Source organism: Chaetura pelagica, unplaced genomic scaffold (assembly GCF_000747805.2).
Source record: "Chaetura pelagica isolate M959 unplaced genomic scaffold, ChaPel_1.0 scaffold11, whole genome shotgun sequence".
In the NCBI taxonomy this organism is placed as follows: Eukaryota; Metazoa; Chordata; class Aves; order Apodiformes; family Apodidae; genus Chaetura; species Chaetura pelagica.
In genome coordinates, this window is record NW_009952694.1 from 422,169 (window position 1) to 440,644 (window position 18,476).

At 34.5% G+C, this 18,476-nt stretch overlaps 1 protein-coding gene across 1 annotated transcript in view; it reads right to left on the bottom strand.

Annotated features, from left to right (window-relative positions):
- Positions 1 to 1,412: 1,412 nt before the first annotated feature.
- Positions 1,413 to 18,476, bottom strand: part of STRN3 (striatin, calmodulin binding protein 3) — a 38,702-nt gene continuing 21,638 nt past the window's right edge. Inside the window, exons 9-17 of the mRNA XM_009993845.1 lie at positions 15,837 to 15,970; positions 10,108 to 10,283; positions 9,929 to 9,976; positions 8,143 to 8,264; positions 7,106 to 7,273; positions 6,706 to 6,846; positions 5,235 to 5,342; positions 3,554 to 3,640; positions 1,413 to 3,454 (exon numbers count right to left, since the gene is read on the bottom strand). Of these exons, the coding sequence (XP_009992147.1) occupies positions 3,285 to 3,454; positions 3,554 to 3,640; positions 5,235 to 5,342; positions 6,706 to 6,846; positions 7,106 to 7,273; positions 8,143 to 8,264; positions 9,929 to 9,976; positions 10,108 to 10,283; positions 15,837 to 15,970 (1,154 nt within the window). The 3' untranslated portion in view covers positions 1,413 to 3,284. The remainder of the gene's footprint in view (positions 3,455 to 3,553; positions 3,641 to 5,234; positions 5,343 to 6,705; positions 6,847 to 7,105; positions 7,274 to 8,142; positions 8,265 to 9,928; positions 9,977 to 10,107; positions 10,284 to 15,836; positions 15,971 to 18,476) is intronic.

An 18,476-nucleotide genomic window follows, 5' to 3' on the forward strand; every position in this document is an offset into this window, starting at 1 on the left:
CTACAATAAAAAACAAGATGGGGAGTAAGTCTTACATCAATAATACCCCTAAATGTATTATTAAACACATTTAGATATCCTTCCATTCAGGCTCTAAGTACAAGTCCTTTGGATCTTACAAAAGAGAAGTAAATGAGTTCTTTCATAAGCTGAAGTTTTTTGCTAAATGAAAAAATTTATTTCAGCACCATTGTTTTTTTCCCATCACCAGTACTACAGCTCTTCTGCTCTAACAAACAAATTAAGGTTTTAGCATGTTATACCCCACAATAAACTAAGCCTGCCTTACAGACCACTATCAATATTCTATAAATGAAGCCCCACTACAGCATTTGATCCACTATGCATAAGTGAACTAAGATGACCGTTGAGATTTCAGTTAAGGAAAATAAGCAAATATTTTGAGTTTTACCATTTCAATTTTAATACAATTTAAAAAAAGGTAAATGTTATGCATGGCAATGTTTATTAAACAATCACATTTCATTTAAGCATTAAAAAGCAGCAGTCTGGAAAAGCTGCCAGAAACAATGTTTGGCTTCAGAAAAGGCGATTATGAAATTACTTCCAACAAAATTCAAATACTCTCTTGTCTGTTGATTAGTTGAATGCTTTAGACTGGAAGGAACAAAAAGTGCAAATCAGCTAAATATTACTTTCAAAAGTAAAGTCTTAGTGTCCTACAAGCAGTTACTGAAAGGCCTCACTTCAATCATCATGATAAAGGACAAAAATCTCCAATTTTAATACAATTATAATTTACGGTAACATTTCAAACAACGTAACATTATTAAAACAAAATTAATTGCAGAATATAACTGCAGTATTCTGCCTACCATGAGCACCTTTTTTTCCTTTTTGTTTTTTTGTTTTTTTTTAAATCTAATTTGCTTGACATGAGATGGCATGAGATACATTCTCACTGCAAAACTGGAAACTTACACAGAATGATGCAGTTACAGCCACCTACAAGAACATGTTCCAGCTGAAGGTAATTTATAACTAAACATGCTCCTTTCACCAGACGAGCTCAGATTCATACTGTGGCACTCTGCTGACAGACTTTCAAGGAAAATTCTTCTGTGTCACAGAGTAGCTAAATGTTGACCTGCAGCTTAGCTGCTTGCAAAAAAGCTGCCCTTTTGCATATCATCTTTATTGGAGGACATCAACAAAGACTAACAGGTAACATTTGACATACAGGCAAATTTTAAGCATCTAAGATTATTATTTTTTTTCAATTCAATACAATGATTCAGTGGCAGCTTGACAAAAAAAAAAAAAAAAAAAAAAAAAAAAATTTAAGAAGAAGCCTTTCTTTTCATCCCTATGGTATAATACTCCCTTCTTCCACAGAGGCTGCTCAGCACACCTCAGCATGTCATGTCTCCCTCATTTAAAAAAAAGAGTATCTTTCTGGCTCCTAAATCACTTTAGAATCACTTCATATACAGAGATTAGTGAAAAACATTGTGATTATCATCTTGTAAAGGCTCTAAGAACACACAAGCAAGTTTCAATTTGTTTTTGTAAAAGTCTTTTAAAAAACTGTGGAAACATGTTCTTCTATGTGGGTACTGCTGCTTGAAAATGAGCAGCTGGTTGACATCCAGACAACTATCACAATTTTCCAAAAGCAAAGCAGCTTATAAGCATAATAAACAAATGGTCATTTTGCTAAAATTTAGACCTAATTTGATAATTTGCAGAATGACACTTTCAAACTGTGCAACACAAAATAATGTAGCCAACAGTAACATACAGGTACACCATTTAATATTTATTATATGCATTTTATATACAGTTATTTTTCAACAGCTGTACTTTTGCTATGTGGTACAATCTTAAAAATTTGCTGATTCATAGTTTGTAAAACAGAAACCTTACAAAACTCATCAAAACTCGCAAACTGATCAGAAAAGTTTTGTGGAAGACTAGAAAAAATACTTTATTGTATTAATCATGCATTACACAAACAAAAATCTTTAGTTACACCATAAACTGAAGCACATCTGAAAATAAAATAAAAGCAGGGAATAACTAGTCAAATAACAGCAGATTTATGAATCTTGAATCAACTACTTTTGTACTCTATTTGAAACGCAAATAAAAATATTTTTCACTCCAAAAGTTCTGAAACAAGATTGCTTTTTGGAATCAACTCCACTCCAGGTACTCAACCAGAGGAAAAAGAAATTCTTGGTTTGCAACTTTAGAATTATCGAATGTCCCATTTTCTCATCTATTTTAGACTGTTCAAAGAGTGCCATAATAGATATACAGGGCCCTTTAACACACTACATAAAAGGATATAAAGACCAACAAAAAGTGAAATAAATAACAATAGGCCATTAGCAAGATGGGTAATCCTTGATAAATAAACTCGTAAATACAGTAAGATGTACAAAATATCACATAGTGATAGGATGCCAAGATTAATTTTTTTTTTAAGAGTTCATTCGGGGAGTATTAACCCCTCTGTGTTTCATCTGAACACATTTTACAGTCCTTTATTTATGAAGACAGTTATGCGATGATGATGAATTAGCATCCTTATGCAAGGACTTAGCTGAGCTGTATTAGGCAAAAGAAGGGAAGAGTGTGGTTACACGGCAGCGGGTCAGTGAGATCTCTGTGTTTTAGGGTTCTATAATGCAGAAAAACATTATCAATACAATCTTGAGCACTGTTGTGACAGGCTAAATATATAAAAAGACTTATAAAAACTAGAATTTTATCCAAACATTTTGTGCAACTAATGCTAAAATATTTTAAGTTAAATTTCCTTTTCTTTAAAGCAAAATAAAAGTTTAAAAGGGGAATCTGTGGCATTCAACTGATAAACAGAAGATTACTAAGAGATGAAAAGAAAGCTACTCTTGGAGCTCACTTCCCCCCACAAGAGCACCACATTCCTAACCCTAAGGCAGCACACAGAGTCCAAAATAAAAGTCTTTTGTAAGATCAGACTCCACTTTTGCTTAAAGACACCTAAAGAACAGACATACGCTCAGTTCATATCCAGTCAAGGCTACAAATACTGGTTTTCTTTTTTGTACTTCTCCCCACCCCCCAAATACAGTAATTACAGTTAAATGAATGAGCCTGACATTGTTCAAGATGTGGTGATTTTTCACCAACTTATACCTGCCCCACATAAGAGCCTTCACCCAGGCAGATCAGATGTAGTGTCTTATCGGTAACCTTATCATTGATGGCAGTGACGCATTCCCTCTTTTTTGTCCAACAGACCTGCTGTTATGACGCAGGCTTGTTCTGCTGTGTCACACGAACACTTTGGCAAGGGCATCAGCTCCTGCACTGGCAATGTATGCTTTTGATGGATGAAATGCTACATCATAAATTGATTCATCCAGCTTTTTCCTATGAGCTGTTATTTCTTGCACACACGTCTTGCTGTCCAAGTTCCATAACCTAATGGAACAATCATGGCCTGTTTAGGAAAAAAAGTAAAACAACGAAGTTAGAATTGTTAGGCACTTCAAGTGCATCATGACTTCAGAGAGCATACAGAACATTAAAAAACTCTTACTTCCAGACATTAAATAGATTCCATTAGGATCTACAGCTAGACTTGTAACAGCATCCAAGTGAGCAACCATAGAATGGATCATTTTACCTAAAAGCGAAACAAATAGTGAGTCTCCTCTGAAGTATTATTTTAAAAACAACATTCCCATGAAATGCAATATAGAATAACACAATTATTTTGATTCCAATAACATCCCAATTCTACTAGAAATTATTACTTTTCAACTTCAGGCTCTGGTATAAGCATATGAGTAAATGGCACACAGCTCTCAAAAAGGCATTCCCATTATAAACACATTTTTTATCCATCTGGCATTTTTACTGGTAGCAATGACAATGAAGACCAATCCTAAAATGATTGGCTGAGAACCTAAGTTTTCAGTGCCTTAAATGTCCTACTACCTGCCTAAGTTGGACAAAGTGTTTGATGAAGCGTTGCAAAAAGAGACTTACTGAGTCATATCGTAAGTCCATCTAACTTGGTCCTTGCTAGGAGGGAGGATACTGGTGATAAGCCAGGGATGAAAATAAATACAAGGCACCTATAAGTGATACTTGTCCAGAATACCCTCCAGCTTCTAATAATCAACTGTTCAGTTACGTCACAAACCAGAGGTATTATCTCTGTATTCGGCTACTCGTAATGCATTTCTTTTTGGTGACCTCTATTCCCAGATTCTTTAACAACATTTTTTACCATCTCATTGTTCTTTTTGGAAGGAGTTCCAAGATGTTTAACTGCACATCTTAAGAACAACCACCTCTTTCTGTTTTGAGCCTGTCACCTGTTGGGGATTATCAACCAAACAATGTACATGTATTGGAAACGACAGAAAATAAATCCCTGTAAGACCATGACTAACATGAATCTTTGCCCACTTGTCTGTCTTCCTGAAGAATCTCAGATTATTTAGTTTTAAAGATTCTTCCTGAAGAAGCTATAAGCTACTGAAGGTCTCTGATCATCTTTTTAACCATTTTCTGAAACATTTTAATTTGGCGATATTCCTTTTCAGATAAGGGACGTTGGTGTAACACAGAGTACACCTGTGGATATACAAAAAATTCATACGAAGGTATTAACAGTGATTGTATGTCATTTATTCCTTTCCCTCCCCTAACATTAATTTTGCTGTTCTGACTGCTAAGTGCTGAACTGGTATTTTCATACAACCTCTTCCTACAACTCCAAGGTTTTACTTTGGGTAAGAACAGTCAGCCCAGTGATAATTATTTTATATTAAAAAGTTTGTTTTTCCTTACATGAGTAATTTCACATTTATGCACACTGCTCTTAAACTCTATTAAGATCTTCAATTTTTCCTCCTTAGCCTTCAAATTTAATACCCCAAATTAATGTGGCAGTAAACTGTCAACATATCATCCCTTTTATAGATGATTCATATTATGCTAAACTTAATCTTAATTTTTTATTTCACAAAATGACCATTTACTTCTACCTTCTGTTTCCTGTCTTTGACCCAATTATTTGTTTGTGCAAGGTTTTTATCTTTTTTTTTTTCCCCTTCTTTTTGTTTCTTTACAGTAGTAAGTTTTAATTTCAGGACAATCACTGCAACACATTTGATGACCACAATTCAAACACATACACTTGTGGCAGGTGAGAAGGGAGAAAATGTCTTAGCTTTCTGCTTTTAAAAACAAAAAACCTTTATCCTTACCCGTTTTGTTGTCAAAAAATTTGATGTGTCTATCTTCATGTGCTGTAATAGTTACAGGAAGTGTGGGATGACTTACTACCTTGTTAATATGATTATTTGATTGTACACCTGAAAATACAATAAAAAATTACTTCCCTTAAAGAAAGGATTAAAGTGAAAATGAGAATATTTTAGCATTACACTTCAGCTTACTATAATAACTAATATTCTATAAATAACACTTTAGACAGAATATAAATCTCCTCAGAAATAAACAGTTCCTTGCTTTACAGGATGGAGTCAAGCCAGGTATACTCTAGCCAATGTACTGTAAGGTTAAAGCTGTACAAGCAGGATGTACACATGAAAGATTCTTGAGACAGCTTGCAAACAAACCAAGAGAGTACTGCAGGACAGCATTAGCTGAGCAGAAAAAACTCTGGCATCTATAACATATTTAGCATACACCTCTTATACCTCCACATTCACAAAAAAATTTGTAAAAAAAAAAAAAAAATAATCCAACTAACTGAAGTCACCCTAATCTATTAATTTATTAATCTGTCAGATACATTTATGTCTTATTTTAAGTTAAATACACAATCATTTAGAATATTTTAGAAGCTTTTAGAATAATCTTTAAAAAACATTTTCTTATCTTGATATGCCAGCATTTTAAGGCTTGTTCCCTTCATTTCTGTGCTCAATTTTTGTTCATTCCATTTAAGATGCTCTCTTCAAACTAGGACAGGTATTTCTGCAATTTGTGATGTTCTTGCTCACTGTCCATGTCAGTCTTTACATAAGCTACCTAGAACATAGCTTTTACACAGCTTTGCAACCTGTGTTGAAGTCTTTACATAAGATACTTAATATTGTTAAGTATAATGACTAAGTAAACCGGACTGTCTCGAGGGAAGAAGCAAACTCTCCCCTTGCATTAGTTTTTTACCTCTCATTTCAAAGAAAGGAATGACCAGAAACTGGAAGTTTTCCTCATGGAACACTATCATACGTTCAAGAAAATAAAGTTTCTCTATCAAGGGTTTATCAGATACATACGATTCTTAAAGATCTATACAACTTCTAGCACCTCCTGTACAGTGACAGGTTTTCTAACATTACAACTTCCACAGTTTTTAATCACACAGACAGTGTTTAATCACAACCTGTGCAGAATTCTACACTGAAGTAATATTTTGCTTATTTAACTTATTTATCTTAATATCCTCCATGTCAAGGTTATACAATGAAACTGTGTTTCAATATGCAATTGAGAAAACAATCCCGAGAAACTTTAGCTTATAGAACAAAACACTGTTGCTTTTACTGTTTCAAACCACTTTCAAATCCTCCTAATCCACAATATTTTCCATCATGCCTGTTCCAAGAATCTTTAACCATCTAACAAACTTTCCAACTGCATGATGTAGGAGAGGAGCAAAACTTAATTCACCATATCATAAAACTTGGACAGAAGAGCTTTACATACCAGATTCTATTTGTGATGAAAGCATTATCACTGACTGGGATGTTTCCAAATCATAGATGACTGTGCTGCCAGTGTTAAAAGATGCCACCATGTGAGCAGGGTCACAACCTATAAAGTCAACTGATGTAGGTATTCCATGCTCTAGAAAAAAGGAAAAAAACATCTTTTGAAAGAAACACTTAAAAATCTTAACTGTTTAAACATTTAACTTTTTTTATACTCATACTTTAAAGAAGACATGACCTCCCTTCTTAGAATAGTGTTACAGCACTAGGATTACTTTATTAAAAGATCTTTTCCCTTTAGTCCTGTTACCTAGTTTTGATAAATGGATATAAAGAACCTGGACACACCACCAGTTGCCTCACAACAGACTTTTAGAACTACTGCAAAAACTTACCTTTCTCTCCATTGTAAGTGCAAATACAGGATATTTTTTCTGGTGGGTTCCATAATCTAATAGTGCCATCTGCTGAACAAGATAGTAAGTGATTTTTTACACCGCTGTAAGCAAGACCCCAGACTGCATCTGTGTGAGCAACTAATGTGCCAGCTAGAACGTTTGGCTCTGGAAAAAAAAAAGTTCAGAAATAAAACCCTTTTAGTGAAGAAACACAAAATATTTCTTGTACCTCAATATAAATTAAATTCCACATTTAACTGTCCCCCCAGTCCTTTCTGTTTAAACTACAGTTAGAATTTTCCATTAAGTACTTTTGCAAACCCATTGCCAGCTTTCTGAAAAAAAACCAGCAGAAACCCACCATCACCAAAAAAAACAAGCAAACAACTCCACCAAGCCAAACCAACCCAAAATCCCCACAACTATGTCCCTTTTTCCAGAATGATACACACTTATTACCACCTTTCCTTTGAGGCACTTGCTGACTCATTACATTGACACACAGAGGTCTTGACTCTGTCCCAATCAAACTTAAATCAGCCATGCAACTGCACCCTTAGAATTACACTAAACAAAATGCTGATCAGCAGCAATGGCAGGAGAATGATGTGCAGTTTCCCAAGCAGTTATCAGCTCTTTGATGTGAGAGACATCAGTTATGGGAACTGAGATGCAAATAAGAATCATGGGACATAGAATCTGAGTACACGTATCTTAGTTTTCTCATAATTTCCTATCAGAAGAAACAAATAATAATTTCAAAATTTGGAATATTGGTTAAAAGTAGTATGGCACGCTTCTTGAAAAATAACAGTTATGATTAATTTTTTTATTTACTGCTTTCACCTCAGAAATTGTCAATCTTCCTATTACAGTTGTACACAAAGTACTTCTCTAAGGCAAGTCAGAATAAATAACTAGTGTTCACAACACACAGCAAATTGAAAACACACAATTCAGTTGACAAATAGAAGCTACCTTCACAAAAACTCCAGAAAACAGATTAGCATCAGACATCTTAAAAAGGTACTTACCATAGGTATCATATGGATCCACATTAGGGCTAGGCATGTTCCACCACTGGATGGTTGCATCAATACCACCACTGAAACACTGTTCTCCATTGGAACTAATTGCCAGTGACAATACAGGTCCACTAATGGGGAAGTGAAAAAAGTTTACTGGTAATGTCTACAGGACAGGAGTGAAAACTTAGCTTTTTAAAAAATAAAATCAAGTATTTCTTTATTTTTAAAAATCAAATTCCAAAGAAACAATTCTGTTAAAACTTTTCTAAGACTAAACAAGTGATGCCAACCTGTATTAAAATATTCATAACAAATTAACTATCCACATTCAAAGAACACTATCTTATTTCTCTATGCCAATTTAACAGCTAGCAGTGCTGAAAGAGGTGGTTGTCACTGCCACCCCAAATATTTTCTCATCCTATTTTAGGAACTGACAGCACCCTGTGCCGCAGCAAACTGGTTCAGAAAAACAATCCTAGAAAAAGCCAAGGTTATACTTTTACTGGTTTAAATTCATCCTATTTATTGTGATACCAGAGAAGCACATGCTGTAGCACAAAGGAAGGAGCAGGTCTACTCCTCTGGACACTAAGTAAATTTTAATCCTACTGTATAACCATGTCTCCAAAATCAGATGCCTGCCTCATTTGATAGGCTATGCTCAGGATACAAGGAATTCACTGTTTTTTAAGTGCATATGAGGAAACCTACAAGTATATATTTGAGGATGGTGAAAAGGAAGACTATTGGTTGAATCCACCTATGTATTTGGCAAAGTGAAGAACAAAGCTGGGCTGAAAGGAAATGTTGCTCAAAGCCTGCCGCAGGGGAAAGCCAGTAAAATTACTTTGTTACCAGTCTCACTGAAATAACAAAGCTGAGATCAGTTCTGTATCAAAACTTCCCCAAACCTTACTTTTTGGTATTCAGTAACAAAACCCAAATAATAATAGCCCAAATTTAGACAGATAAAGAGATCTGAAGATGACCCTCCATCACTCAAAAGAAAGTTGTATTTAAACATGAGGACAAATTAGTCACTCAGTGCTAGGAAACACTGTTCAACACTTCAGCTAATAAATACAAAAGGAAGACATTATGTTCTACTAAGAGAGTGGCTTAAGGGAAGAAGGAGGGTGATGATAGCATGTATAGATTTAATGCAAACTACTAACTTTTTTTTAATTTGTTGAGGCCAGAACAGGAAGTGTTCTCCACTATCACGCTTATCAAAGAGCTGTCATGAAGCTTACCTGCTAACTGGGTTGGAGAATCAATCTTTAGTTATATAAAAGTACACTCAAACTACTGTGACTGGCTACGGACTGCTCATTTTGGTATTTCCTTCTTATTGGAAGGAAGGAGAATTCAAAATTAGCAACTGAAACTCAGGCAGTAATAACATAGTTAATATGAGTTCAAAAACCACTAGGAGTTTTACAAGTCCCAGTTCCACTTGCAACTTCTCCTGACATTGTTTAACTCAGGTTAGCTCACAGTCACTATCTGTCACAATCAAGTTCTTTTCTTGTTTCAGACTAGTTTGTGCCATCTGTGTTCCCAAGATGTTTGGCTGGACTGCCATCAGAAATGAGAGTATTTGTTACATTGTGTATCATGGACTGTGCATGACAGGGACTCAATATTTGCCTGTTTGTACCAAGTATAATGGACTTTGTCTCTATGATGTAAAATAGAATACATTTGTGGCTTTTAAACCGAAGTGTCTTATAAGTCCGTGATATAATGACAATACATTTATCAAGCATTAATTATGTCAGACACTTACATGTGGGCCCTAAATGTGTAGATGGGTTCTACATCTAAAGAGGCACTCCTGAAAGAGAAAGAAAGAGTTAGCACACTATATGAAGTCTCTACTGAAACACTCTGAAAACATTTAAGAACTTAATTGATTTCCAAGTAATTTAAAACATAACTGATGTTTTACAAAACCCATATACTTGCTTTTTGGCAGGAACCGTTTTCTGCAAATTCCAAAGTTTTAGAGTATGGTCCTCAGAGGCTGTAACCAGCACAGGCTCTACAGGATGAAAAGCTAAGGCCCGCACTCCATCAAAATGACTACGTAGCGTATACTTAGGGTTCCATGTCTTTCGGAAGGCATCTTTATTAGCTGGCAGCTTGAAAAAGAAAAGGAGAAGAGTAATTTTATCTTGGATTTTAAAATGCGTATAATATATATCTCCCTGCATTTTAGGAAAACACGCTATTTTTTGGTTCAACCAATACACGTTCAATCTTCAGTTGCATTTATCTATTATCTGTCTATATGGATCTATAACTGTCTGCATTCAAAGTAGCCAGAAATTTTTTCTATTGCAATAGTTTTCTTTTGTCCCAGAATAGAACAGAGTAGAATGCCGAATACACAGACAAAAAGCCTTTTCAAAAATCCGTTTGTTGTTTTTTTTTAATCCTTTTGTGCAATGATACTTTAATTCATCTTCCCTGAAGAAAGATAATGATTTCATTGCTTATTACATTGCCTGCACCCAAGGAAGCAATTACAGCTGTCAAAAGCTTAGTTAAACACAATAAAAATGAGCGTCAGGTCTCTAGCGAGTGACTTTCCTCACATGAGTAACTTGATTGAGAGTAACAGGAAACATATGTAACATTCTTCATTATTTCTGCACATGAAGGTTTGTACAGAGAAATAGGTAATATAAATTTCAACCCACTGGCCATTATTTTAAACACATTGTTATATATAAATATTTTTTAAACTCTGTAATGAGCTTTAAATATGTTTTAACATTATTACTTAGCTACTACATGAAGCAGTATCTACAAACAATGTTTATGTATTGTAAACATCCAATTCATGCTCTTAACCTATAGACTGTTAGGCTAAAATAAAAAAAAATATGGCTGCTTAGTATTAATTATAGGTAACTCTGAAAAGTTACCACAAAACCTCAAACTCTTCTAAGTGACTGGTAGACACTAATTTAGAGCTTTGAATATAATTTGTTATGCAGAGAGTAGACCCTTAAAAAAAACAACAAAACATCACACTTGTCCTAAGCCTCCATCATTAGGACATGTGCAGGTACTTCTCTCTTCCTCTCAAGTAATTATAAAGGGAGTTTAGAAAACTGACTTTTGTTAGAGCATGTTTCTTAACTGTAGGACAGAATCTCTCAGTATCCCAAGATACTCTCAGCAACATTATTGAGATTTAAATCTCCCATTGCTACTAAAATCTTAGTACTTGATACCTGTCAGGACTGAAAATAAAAATCAGATCATAACCTAACATAGTGTAATAAGTATTCTTGGACAAAACCTACATACTGGACTGAATTACCACTACTCACTCAAACTAAATTTGATTTTGTCTAATAAAAAGAAATAGAAAGGCTCAGACAAGAAAATTTACTTTTCTGAGTTACAGATATGCAGACATTTGCTTTTCCTTTATATTAAATTGTTGGCCTAAGTGCAAACTATGCGAAGTTCAGATTAAGCAACAGAAAATTGTAATACCAGACATTTAACCTGGATTGCTTGTTGTGTTTGTTGTTTTTTTTATATCATTCAGCAAATACATTTCATAACAAAGCATTTTGTTTCCAATCTTCCTACTTCAGAGCATATGGAGTACTACAGTATTTTTATTGAGATTTAAGTTATTTAGCACTACACTGCATATTATATACAAGCTTCATTATAAGAATAAAATTCTGTTTCAAGTGACAGAGCAGAATTCTGAAGTTCTGCATTAAACTTGGTAGATTTCAGCCCAGGCTGTGTATTTATTCACCTCCCTGATACTAGAGTTTATAAGAAAAATAACACAAAAACAAACAAACCAACCCCAACACCAAACAAAAAGCAATAGAAGTGTTTTTCTAACAGAGTCCCTCATATTTTTAATCCTCATTGCATGTTGTCTCATGCACTTGTGGTGATTTGGGCCTTGCTGAAATTAAAGCCAAAGATTTGAAACAGCAATGGTTAATTTTAGCATGCTATTATGGCCCAGAAGACCTTGATTCTTTGGGTGTAATGTGAATCCACACCACACTAATTTCTAGATCAGTTGCGATTAAGAGTCATTCCGGAAAACCAAGCCTGGATACTGCTGTCCTAATTTTTCAAAAAATCTTTTTTGTTAAAATGGCTGTTACAAAGGTAATTTTATTCTCAGCAGTTCAGAGGAATCTGCTAAAACAAAAAGACACAGAATTTATGTAAGTTATGAAAACAAAGGTACATAAAAGTATAGCTTTAAACTCATGACTTGTCTTTACACCTGTCTTGAACATCTGGATTCTTTTAAAAGACACCACATACACCTTTCTAGAAATCTATTTTTATATATAGATGATATTTAAAAATTCTTTTCCTTAACCTGTGTTCCAAATGAATCTTGACATCCTTGCTGCAGGAGTAAGAGAACAACTAACAACTTTAAAAAGAGATTCTTACAACCTCTAAGCAAAAGAGCTAAGCAGCGCTATATTTCAAAAAACCCACACCTTAGAAAAAAACAGGACTTGGAAAAGGGATTTGCTGATGATTATCGCAAAGGAAAACAGTGAGATACAAAATGGGCCAGAGGAAAAGAAGTAAAATGTGACACTATCTGTCAATGTTCTGAAGTTTGACATCCCAAAAGGTCCTCAAAACAGTGGTCATAGACACACTGCACCATTAGGTCTTACTATTCTGCTGTAAACGCCAAAAGATTAAGAAAACTCTGGGAAGACAGACTACAGAACCATAACTTCACTAAACATGACCAAGATCAAACAGACACAATAGATGTTCAGAACAGGAGGGCCTACCAAAAACAAGAGTAATTCTTCCTCCACCTGAAATTGCCCACCAATATCCAAACAATACCATTTGTTTAGGTTACAGAGGAGGTCTTCTGTCAGGAAAAAGACCTTGACTAAAATATGTCCTTAAACTTAGAGCAAAATACAAAAAATATAAACCAGAGGCCACGTGAAATTGCTAACCAGATGAAAGGAGCAGTCAGAATTTGAAATGTCTGCTTTATAATACTTGCTCAATCTAACCCAGTAAAAATCTCTGCAGCCCCTCTTTTTTTTGTCTATAGAGAAACACAGGCAAGCAACCTATCCATTCTGCCTTGTAAAGCACCTGCAAAACAGACTGAAAGTATAACTGAGGTAAACAAACACAATAAATCTGAAACCAAGAAAAAAAAGACCAGGGAAGGAAGATCTTCCTTGCCCCTGCAGTGAACAGAATCCTTACAGCATAGTAAGGAGATGTGTACTTCCTTGACTATCTCAATCAACTACTCACCCACAGCAAATGGGAATTAGAAAGCAGTAAGTAACTATAGTGAGAGCCTTTTTGTGTTTTAAGGTTATTTATTTCTTGATAAAATAGTGACTGATTGGAGATTTCCTCATTTATCAGAGCATCTAAATTTGGACTTCCCATTCTACAGCAGAAAACAATCACCATCCTATGCAGCAAGATAATCCAAGAATATACAATAGGAGCATTTGGTTTGGTAACAATATTACTCCTTCAGGATATAAACAACTATATGCATCAATGTAAATATAAAAAAAGCATTTATCAAAGAAGACATGACTTGAGATGACTGTACCATGTTATAGTACCTACTGCTTAGATGACTAGTCTGGACAACTTGTGCACTAAATCATTCATACGTAGAAAAATTTGCTGCTATAGTTGAAATTCTTAGGATTTAAAAATTAATCCCCAACGTATCCACATATATTCTCATTTTAAAATTAAAACACTCATCAAGGAGTGATGCATGAAAGCCAGCGGAACCCTCTTGTCACTTTATTCATGCACTATAACGGCTCATGCAAGCCGTTTGAAGAGCATGAACCTATTTGAAGCAAAATGCAGGAAGTGGGAATATTACATTTTTGGGGTTATTTTGTTGTTTAACAGGAACTTATCTCAACATTATCTTCTTATCTGAAGGTTTACTGGAAAAGGAAGTGACTGCAGCTACGCTCAGAGGGGCACAAGATTAACATGTCCTACAAGAACTGTATTACAGAAACAAGGTAAGATATGGTTTTATCCCACTGCAGATTCACAGTTATGTGGAATAAACTTCAGATACTAAGACCCACCCATTTTTAATCTGAAGTGACACTGTGATGGAGAACTAATAGCATCTCAATTTCTGTCTCTTCAGATCCATGACAGGACAGAGACTCCCCTCTCAAAATATAAAAAATATCTTTTCCATCTGTGTTGTTACTTTGCATGTTATTCAATCAAATAAATACAATACTATGTAATATTCAACTTCATAATTCCCAGGGGAATTTACTACTAGTTGGGAGTAGTAGTTAGGAACATCCAGTCCTGAATGTTTCAAACTTAAGCTGGCCTAAACCATTTATAACTGAAGCTCCCAAAAAACTTTTATTTAAACTCCAGTTGTTCCTAGCTTTTCTTGAAACTTGTAAAAAAGTGGTAATTTCCTACACAATTGCACATGATCCATCAGTCTGACACATTTTACATGTGATTACACAAGATTTAGTTAGACATAAAGCAAAATCCTGAGAAAGTTAACATGCAAAGAGCTGAAGCTAAACTATATTATCTAATTTCCCAGAAGTGTAATGCAGTTTGAAATGAAGCACACAACCTGAAGACCAACTTTACAGTGAACAGAATGATACATTATACAAATTTAGAAACAACTCCAAATATTTTTAAAAGCCCTTTAATTGATTTTTAAACCAGTAATAGAAGGATGGATAATTAACATTTTCATTTGCTATTCAGGAAATAGACCTATGTAACAGAACACCCTGCAATAAAGGAGAAACGTTAAGTATTAGCTCTTACCTCATTACAGCAATACTCCTAACAGTTATAAATACTGAAGGCCAAATATTATTAAACTAAAATATATAAGTATTTTCAGACTCGGTAAACTTTGAAGGTTCTAAAATTTTAATAAAATGCCTCAATTATTTCAGAACAAACACCATATATCCAAATTGAAAAATTAGAGAAATACAACAGAGATGTACCTCAGGAATAACAATAAAAAGTCCCGAACAACCACAACCCAAACCCACAAGGCACTTTAAGTATAATACAGTATGTAAGAATTACCTGAACACTTCGATAACCAGCCATCAAGCGTTACTAGCCAATGAAAAATTCATATAATGCTATTGGTAGCAGCTTAATAAATATGGTCAAAGGGATGTCAGAACGCCATATTACAACAAAAATACACCCTAAAAGACTACATTTCAAATATACTACTATATAGTCTATGCTGTTAACACTACCTAAACACAAAGGAGACAGCAATGAAGTAAGTTAGTATCAGTATATGTGGTTTGTTCCAGTTCTTCTCAATACTCCGTATCAGTGTGTAATTGACATTTTGGTTCAAACAACTTCATTTTAAGATATTAATCTGTATTTTATGTCATAAACCCAGATTCCCCCAGTGAAAAAAATTTGATTTAAATTATCTAGGTTGAAAACAAACATCATCTCATCTGATTTTGATTACCCACATTTCTTAACCCATTCACAGAGTGCTCGCTCCTCCTCCCAACTAATAGCTAATGAAACCTCTGTTCTCTGCATCTGTAATGTTCAGGGTAGGGGAGAGGGAGTCCAACTATTATTAAACTATATGAAGAATATTAAAATAAAATTGCACTTACATCATAACTATAGTCTGCATCATTTGTTACTGTCAAGTCTGCAAGGTCTCCAAGGCCCAGTACGCTTAATAACACATCATCAGAACCCATGATAAATGACTTGCCTCCTCCAGGTGGAAATGTTATTGGCTCAGCTACAAAGAACAAAACAGTTTCTTTAAGTTTCAATGTAATAATTCAAATGGATTAAAAACTTCATTATTAATATCTTAAATGCAAAGCAGAGTTTAAAACTGAACTTGTATGTACTACATATTGCTCCAACTGAAAAAAACAGTATGACAACACGCACACACATGTGAAAACACACACACATAAAGACAAAATTCTTTTATCATGCTTTGTCATTAAATTTCAGCTTACTTTACAGAGGTGTTCAATACGACTGACAAGTGATTTGACCAACATTACTTTACATTGCAACATCAAATGTACATCCCAGGTGTCCAAATTCTCAGGAAAATATTTCATTCACTACACAGTGTTACCTGCCTTCTATTCATTTGCAAATAAGTCTCTGTGCTTTATACTAGTCAAATATCTGTCCTTTATACTAGTCAAATATCTGTCCTTGCACGTGGAAGTATTTATTTCTCAGACTACAGACCTCCTGCAAAACATCTTTTCTACTTAGATTTTTTTAGATTATTAAAAAAATGAAAAATCTGTTCATTAATTCTCTCAGCATGATTTTGGATTCTAATTTAAAAATACATTCAACTGATATTTATCTTAGCTAGCTGTGCCTTTCCCAAATTAAAATGTAACATTTATCTTAATTATCATTTAGAATTAATACAAATTATATATAACCATTTATTCTGAATTCACATCTGAGTAATAAAATTTCAAATATTCACCCATATTATTTACAATATTCAACAAATCTGTATATCTCCTACCTACAAATATCAATCTGACAGCAAAGAATAGGAATAAAGGCTTAAACATTGTAATACTTCAGCATATTTTAGAAGCTGCTTTTACTTATCAGAGTTGCTTTTCTGTGCAAAAATTGGGATGCTTGTTAGGTAGAGTACTTCAGCTATGTGTGAAGCTAAGTGCAAACATCTGCAAAATATGTTAAATCATATTTGACATCTTTAAAATTTAACTCGCTTGACATGGATTTCACCAATTTGTAACAGTTACGGCCTCCCTATAACACCATCCCTTGTTTCTGATCCTCTCAAGAAAAACCTTGAAAATCAGAGAAAATAAAGTTTCCAGATCTAAAAGTCATCCACATCCTGTTTTTTGCCTTACAAAACCAGTTTCAAACAAGAGGACTAATAATCAACACGTGCATCTTTATTGTTCTGTACCGCCACTATCTGAACAGGAACTCATATCCCAGTCAGGCTGAAGAAAAGTAGTTAAGACCAGGTGCAAAGTTAAAGATGTCTGACATCATGTTTACAGCTATGCAAAAGGGAGTCAGCCCAGCTAGGTAAAAAAAATAATAAAATCACTTCGATAATAAAACAAGTTCTAATGCTTTAGTACTACTGTACTATTACAAAAACCTAACATTATCAGCACAAGCAACACATGTGTACATGATACTCTATCATCTACATAAAAATAAAGGCTGCTGTTCCTACAATGGCATAAGAGCAAACAAACAGTATTCTAACCATGCACAACCACCTCTTTTTAAAACATCCACAATCCACAAAAAAGTCTTGACTCATCGAAATACATTAACTCCCCAAAATAACTGTCTATGGCCTCACATGAATAACCTTTTCATTTACATTAATATTTTACTAAAACCCTCAATTTTACCGTCTATTCCAAACCATCCACATTTCAGAAAAAGCCATAATTCTAGAACATAACTAATTATTTTCCATGTACCCACCTATTTCCCTTATTGTTTCGGGGGCTTTTGTTTTTAGGGAGCAGGGGATTATCCCGTCATCCATGCTTACTAGATGAGATCAGAATTACTAAGGATTGATTTCTCAGTGAAACTATCTGAGCTGAGTATAAAAGGGGATACAAACAATGCTTTTTACAAGCCAAAAAATGAAATCACATCACTAACATTCTCTGGGCAAACTAAACTGTGAAATCCTAAACTGAGTAAGAATTTGCCCCTCACTTACTTCAAAGACCAAGCTTTCCCTGGTGGTTCCTTTCTGACAAAAAAAAAAAGAGTGGGAAGGAAAAAAAAAAAAAGATAAAGGCGAGTTTAGCTGTCACTGGTTGTTTGGTTTTGTGTTGGGTATTTTCTTTTCTTTTTCTCTCCCACAGAAAGAGTCTAATACTTTTGTTTGGAATTTTTAAAACTGGCTCACTTCTATTGTGTTGAAAAGGTCCCAACCTCCCAAACACAAGTAGCCATTTACAAGTCAAACCTCCAAGTCATTATACAACAAAGTAAAAGGAGGCAATATCCTAATGTTAAACTTGAGGACACTTTCCATCCCTGCTGTGATGCTGTGACCCCTATTTGATCTTTAGGACAGGCCCAAAAGGTTTAAATAAGCCCTTGAAGCCACCATAATGTAGTACAATGAATGTCATCCATCCTTAACAGATCAACTCTCATATGCTTTATACTGCAGAATGAAACACTACCACAGAAAAACACTACCACATTAAGAATCTGTATTATAAATTTAGCAAGCTTTA